Here is a 6,522-nt window from a genome sequence, read left to right as displayed (position 1 = left end):
ATAAAAAATTGAAGGAATAAAATTAATTTTAAAAAGATTTATAGGCAGGAAGCACTGTATGAAGATTAATATTACATAAACTTCCCTTGTAGAATTAAACTGCAGGCTTAAAAAATGTAGTTTATGTCTTGCAACTAAGTTGAGTCTATCATATAGTTTAATAATGTAAATTAAATACAAAGTTTTTATGAATGTGTTTAAAGTATATCCCCAAAATGAGAATCTCTGAGAAAAAGGGTATTTTTTTCTCTTAAGTTATGGTCATGTATTGCCACTAAACAAATAACTAGAAGATCTGGCTTTGTGATTCAAATTCTTTTTTTTTTTCTTCCAAATTCTTTTTTAAAAACTTTAAAAATGTAAAAATGTAAATATAAAAAACTTATTATTGCCTCTTGTTTTCTAGAATGTTTATATTTTGTATTGAAGGTAAAATTACAGATGTTAATTTTCTTCAGTCTGTTTTTAATTTTAAATGTGATAGACTTTTAAAAAACATTCCTTTCCTCATGTTTCATTTTTATGGTAATATAAAGTGTACTGGCCTAAATACTGTAACTGAACTTTTTTTCTTTTTAGTTACTCCAGAAGATCCACAGAATAGAGGATGTTGCCACGAAGCCTGCCTCTGTCTTTCACACTCAGCCTGCACAGCCATTGCCAGGCTGAGACCGATGCCTGTAGACTGTGCTGACAAACTCTGAAGAGCCTGGTTCACACAGGATGACCTAGGCGTGCCTTTCCGTCTCTAACAAGAAACTGTTCATTAGTGACAGTGTCAGTCTGGGTTCTGAATGCTGCAGATCACAGCAGGCGGGATTTCTCCTTTCTTTATTTCTGAAACATTCACTTGACCTTCCATCAGTAAGACTGACTTTTCTAATTTGCTCCAGGAGATATTAATGGAATACAGTCATGTCCACTCAAGACGAGAGGCAGATCAATACTGAGTATGCAGTGTCCTTGTTGGAACAGTTAAAACTGTTTTATGAACAGCAGTTGTTTACTGACATAGTGTTAATTGTTGAGGGCACTGAGTTCCCTTGTCATAAGATGGTTCTTGCCACATGTAGCTCTTACTTCAGGTAAGTACTTTAACCTTGATTAGTTTGTCATTTCAAATGCAGAATCATAGCTTTTATTAGGAATTCTTTAAGCTTGTTTAAATTTTAAAATGATAGATTCTTAACTTTTTACTAGTCCCCTTTTTGTCTGTCTACGTATTTGGACATTTCATATATATGGACTCATATACCATGTGGCTTTTGTATCTGGCTCCTTTCGCTGAGTATAATGTTTCTGAGGTTCATCTGTGTTATGATACATATCAATACTTAGTTCCTTTTTATTGCCCAATAGTGTCCCATCACAGACCTCGGAGATACTGTGGATTCAGTTCCAGACCACCACAACAAAGCAAATAGCATAATAAAGCAAGCCACTTGATTTTTTGGTTTCCCAGTGCATATAAAACTTCATACTGTAGTGTAGTAGTGTGCAATAGCATTATGTCTAAAAAAAAAAAGTACATATTTTAATTAAAAAATAACCTTTCTGAAAAATACTATTAGGTGAGCCTTCAATGAATTGTAATCTCTTTGCTGGGTCTTACCTTCAATTTGTAAAAACAAAACAAAACAAAACACCACAGTATCTGCAAAGAGTGGTATGGTATGCCAAAGTGAAATAAAACAAGGTTTGCCTATAAATGAATATTGGCGTTGTCACTCAGAATGGCGTGGTAGAATAGAAGTTTGTACAACTTTGGCACTGGATTGTACTTTCGTGTTGTCTCACTCAAAAGTTTTCCTAAGAAGTTGTTCATCAGCAAATGCCCTAAATCAGCGGTTCTCAACCTGTGGGTCGCGACCTCTTTGGTGGTCGAGCGACCCTTTCACAGGGGTCGCCTAAGACCATCCTGCATATCAGATATTTACATTATGATTCATAACAGCAACATTACAGTTATGAAGTAGCAACGAAAATAATTTTATGGTTGGGTCACAACATGAGGAACTGTATTTAAAGGGCCAGAAGGTTGAGAACCACTGCTAAATAAACATCCCATGTTGTCTAGCTTCTCTTTTTAGCGCTACGTTTGTTTTACACTAAAAGCAAAGATTTGTTTTTTCTCTCTGCTGTAGGGCCATGTTCATGAGTGGGCTAAGTGAAAGCAAACAGACACATGTACACCTGAGGAATGTGGATGCAGCCACCTTACAGATAATAATTACTTACGCGTACACGGGTAATTTGACAATAAATGACAGCACTGTAGAACAGCTTTATGAAACAGCTTGCTTCCTGCAGGTAAGCAGTTTCTTCTGTTTACATTAACTGGTTTCTTTTTTAAAAATATTTTATTGTTTTAAGAGAAACATCGATTTTGTTTCATTTATTTGTGCATTCATTGGATGCTTCTTGTATGTGCCCAAATACGGGATCGAACCCGCAACCTTGGCATATCGGAATGATGCTCTAACCAGTTGAGCTGCCAAGCCAGGGCTTTGTGGTTAATGTTTATGTGCCAGGTACTGTACTGTATGCTCTATATAGGTTCTATCTAATTCTTAAAATAATTATTTGTAAAGATTTCCCCATTTTATACATTTGAGACTTAGAGAAGTAGCTACTTGACTAATAGGGTGCAAGTTTTGAATCCAGGCAACCCAACTTCTCTCCATAAATTGCTTTTAGTTAACCACTGTGGTTTTTTCTTTACTTTTTAACCTCTGTGATGTTGAGTAAGTATAGTAGGTTAACACTTCTGATTCATCAGATCTACTTTTCCTTCTTAAGAAAAAACAAACCTAGAAAACTTAGAGTGGCTAGGTTAGGTCATCTAAATGTAGATAATTTAGCCCTGGCCGGTTTGGTTCAGTGATGAGAGTGTCGGCCCCTGCACTGAAGGGTTTTAATTCCCCGGTCAAGAGCATGGACTTTGGTTGCAGGTTTGGTCCTGAGGCAACAAATCAATGTGTCTCTCTCACATCAATGTTTCTATCTCTCTCTCTCCCCCTCCCTTCCCTTTCTCCCATGCTCTATAAAAATAAGGAAGTAATTAAAGATAATTTATAACTATACAGAAATGTATTTGTTATTCCTTTGGTTGTCTTAGCTCTCTAGATAAGAAAGGCATATATAACTATTTTTAGTTATACATGGTTTACTGGTTTTATTTGACTATCTTGTCCATATTGATAAAACCAGATTCCAGCTTCTCAACAATGTTCATTTTCTGTACTATGATTTACTTCCATCGTTTTCATTTGGTTTTCTCAATTACACATTTTTAACTTACACGTGAATTTCCTAACGTTTTCCTTTCGTTTTTTTAAGAGCCTGTTTAATGTCATACTACTGGCTCCTAAATTAGGGCAGTTAAGTAGGCCACTGGACAGGTGGGAAAAATGCAAAGCTATATGTACAGTCTTCTAATTTTATTATTACAGAAAACATCTCTTAACCATAAATAAGTATCTAAAAATAAAAACTACAGTATAGGGATCTGATTAATATACCAGTATCTACACAAAATAAAATGTGTCTGTTCTGCCTTTATCAACTTGTTTTCTTTTCTTTTAGGTAGAAGATGTGTTGCAACGTTGTCGGGAATATTTAATTAAAAAAATAAATGCAGAGAATTGTGTGCGATTGTTGAGCTTTGCTGATCTGTTCAGTTGTGAGGAATTAAAACAAAGTGCTAAAAGAATGGTGGAGCACAAGTTCACTGTTGTGTGTCACCAGGAAGCATTCATGCAGCTGTCCCATGACCTCCTGATAGACATTCTCAGTAGTGACAACTTAAATGTAGAAAAGGAGGAGACAGTTCGCGAAGCTGCTATGCTGTGGCTAGAGTACAACACAGAAGCACGATCCCAGTATTTGTCTTCAGTTCTCAGCCAAATCAGAATCGATGCACTTTCAGAAGTAACACAGCGAGCTTGGTTTCAAGGTCTGCCACCCAATGATAAGTCTGTAGTGGTTCAAGGTCTGTATAAATCCATGCCCAAGTTTTTCAAACCAAGACTTGGGATGACTAAAGAGGAGATGATGATTTTCATTGAAGCCTCTTCAGAAAATTCTTGTAGTCTTTACTCTTCTGTCTGTTACAGTCCCCAAGCAGAAAAAGTTTACAAGCTCTGCAGCCCACCAGCTGATTTGCATAAAGTTGGGACCGTTGTAACTCCTGATAATGACATCTATATAGCAGGTGGTCAGATTCCTTTGAAAAACACAAAAACAAATCATAGTAAGACAAGCAAACTTCAGACTGCCTTCAGAACTGTGAATTGCTTTTATTGGTTTGATGCACAGCAAAATACCTGGTTTCCAAAGACGCCGATGCTTTTTGTCCGAGTAAAGCCATCCTTGGTTTGCTGTGAAGGCTATATTTATGCAATTGGAGGAGATAGTGTAGGTGGGGAACTTAATCGGAGGACCGTAGAAAGATATGACACTGAGAAGGATGAGTGGACAATGGTGAGCCCTTTGCCTTGTGCTTGGCAGTGGAGCGCAGCAGTTGTGGTTCATGACTGTATCTACGTGATGACGCTGAACCTCATGTACTGTTACTTTCCAAGGTCTGACTCATGGGTAGAAATGGCCATGAGACAGACTAGCAGGTCTTTTGCTTCAGCTGCAGCTTTTGGTGATAAAATTTTCTATATTGGAGGGTTACACATTGCTACCAATTCTGGTTTAAGATTCCCTTCCAGCACTGTAGATGGGTCTTCAGTAACTGTGGAAATTTATGATGTGAATAAAAATGAATGGAAAATGGCAGCCAACATCCCTGCTAAGAGGTACTCAGATCCCTGCGTTCGAGCTGTTGTGATCTCAAATTCACTGTGTGTGTTTATGCGAGAAACTCACTTAAATGAAAGAGCTAAATATGTCACTTACCAGTATGATCTGGAACTCGACCGGTGGTCTCTGCGGCAGCATATATCTGAACGTGTACTGTGGGACCTAGGGAGAGAATTCCGATGCACTGTGGGGAAACTTTATCCATCCTGCCTGGAAGAATCTCCGTGGAAACCACCAACCTATCTTTTTCTACCGGATGGGACAGAGGAGTTCGAACTGGATTGAGTAATGGTTGCACTACCACCTGTATAGTTGGGAGTTCAGGAGGTGCACGCCTGATTTATGTGCTTTGTCATTTTCTTTGCTAAATAAGAGAGGCTATGAAAGGACTAATATGAGTACATAAAAATCTATCTTTGATAAATTTTATTTTTATGCCCTACTTAATATTTGCATCAGTATAATATATATCAGTGAGTCTTGCAGAAAGATATGCTTCCATAATATGAAATAGATTATCCAATAATTGTAATAATTTTATGTGTATCATGAGAGCATAGAATCTGGATTATCTAACATTGTTAGCCCTGTGTATGTACAGTTCAAAAAGTTCACTTATTAAACTAGTTTCCTGTTCCTAGTGTGGTATATCACAAATTGTGCTGAGGTTATTTTAGCATATGTATTTCGTTCCTGTGCTTCTGTTCTGAAGTCCTGGAATACAGTTTTTCGGTGTAATTAGTTCAGCTGCACTTAACACTAACGTCCATGTTGGAATAGAAATGTCTCGATCCTGTACTATAGTTGAGGAAGATCTTCCATTTTATGGTATTGCACAGGGAGAGCTAGGACTGCAGGACCAGTCTAACTATACTATTAGGTGCATGTACTCTCTTTCTCTTTCCACTAACTTATACTTGTCTCTAGAATACAGGTCTTCCAATCAGCTGGTCATTTACCAGGTCTGGACTTAAGTTGCTGGGCTTGCAATGAAATTTGCTAGTCCCTCATTGTGCGGGTCTGGGTGGAGCATTCCTCAGTAAATGCCTCCACTTTCTGTATTACATTAACATTGGCTCATGCGTATAACTACCTGCTGCTGTTGTATTTCTCCATCTTAAAGATTTAGAGTGGGTCAACCAGGTCATTACATCTTAATTTAATAACAAGCATTACTGTAGAGTGATTGTGTAGATACCCATTAGCCGTCAGGGTGTGTGTTTTTAACCTGTTGTGTGTGGGTAGGATTAGAAGGGTGAACTGTTCAGGAATTCTCTGCACTGGCTGTGCGGACGAGCAGGTAACGAGTGCTGCTCTGGCATTCATCCAGGAACCACTAGCAGTAGCGGCGCTGCCCATCTAACATGAGCACAGGTGCTTCACGACAAACATTACTAGCATGTTCAACTGCATAATGTTCTGGCACTGTATTCCGAATGACATTAATTTATTAAATAAGTTGTATATATTCAGTATTCGTTTTTCTTTTGTGATGGGAATTGTTTAATGGTGTGCTTTTAGTTTTAATTTTACTGGGTCATTTTACCTTGTTAATGTGGTTTCTACAGAATTTTGAGTATATATAAAAAATTGTGATAGGAGCCTTACTGTATCAACATAAACTACAGATAAAAAGCAATGCCTTTCAACCCTAGTTGCATGTTAGGATCATCTGAGGTGCTTTTAAACCTGGGGGTGGTGCCTGAGCCTCAT

At 37.6% G+C, this 6,522-nt stretch overlaps 1 protein-coding gene across 1 annotated transcript; it reads left to right on the top strand.

The window, feature by feature from the left end:
• KBTBD2 (kelch repeat and BTB domain containing 2) lies at positions 1 to 6,281 on the top strand. Its single transcript, XM_081102091.1, has 3 exons — positions 1 to 1,085; positions 2,145 to 2,310; positions 3,586 to 6,281. The coding sequence occupies exons 1-3, from the start codon at positions 916 to 918 to the stop codon at positions 5,092 to 5,094; spliced, it is 1,845 nt and encodes a 614-aa protein (XP_080958217.1). The 5' UTR covers positions 1 to 915; the 3' UTR covers positions 5,095 to 6,281.
• The last annotated feature ends 241 nt before the right edge of the window (positions 6,282 to 6,522 follow it).

This window comes from Myotis nattereri (genome assembly GCF_964212035.1).
Source record: "Myotis nattereri genome assembly, chromosome: 11".
In the NCBI taxonomy this organism is placed as follows: Eukaryota; Metazoa; Chordata; class Mammalia; order Chiroptera; family Vespertilionidae; genus Myotis; species Myotis nattereri.
Note: the sequence above shows the minus strand (reverse complement) of the source record. Positions and strands in the feature narration are given on the sequence as shown.

Excerpts from the sequence above, each read along its gene's own strand:
- KBTBD2 (XM_081102091.1), top strand. The coding sequence starts at position 916 with ATGTCCACTCAAGACGAGAGGCAGATCAATACTGAGTATGCAGTGTCC. Across the intron at positions 1,086-2,144 it reads ACATGTAGCTCTTACTTCAG|GGCCATGTTCATGAGTGGGC; the intron begins GTAAGTACTTTA and ends TCTCTGCTGTAG. Across the intron at positions 2,311-3,585 it reads AAACAGCTTGCTTCCTGCAG|GTAGAAGATGTGTTGCAACG; the intron begins GTAAGCAGTTTC and ends CTTTTCTTTTAG.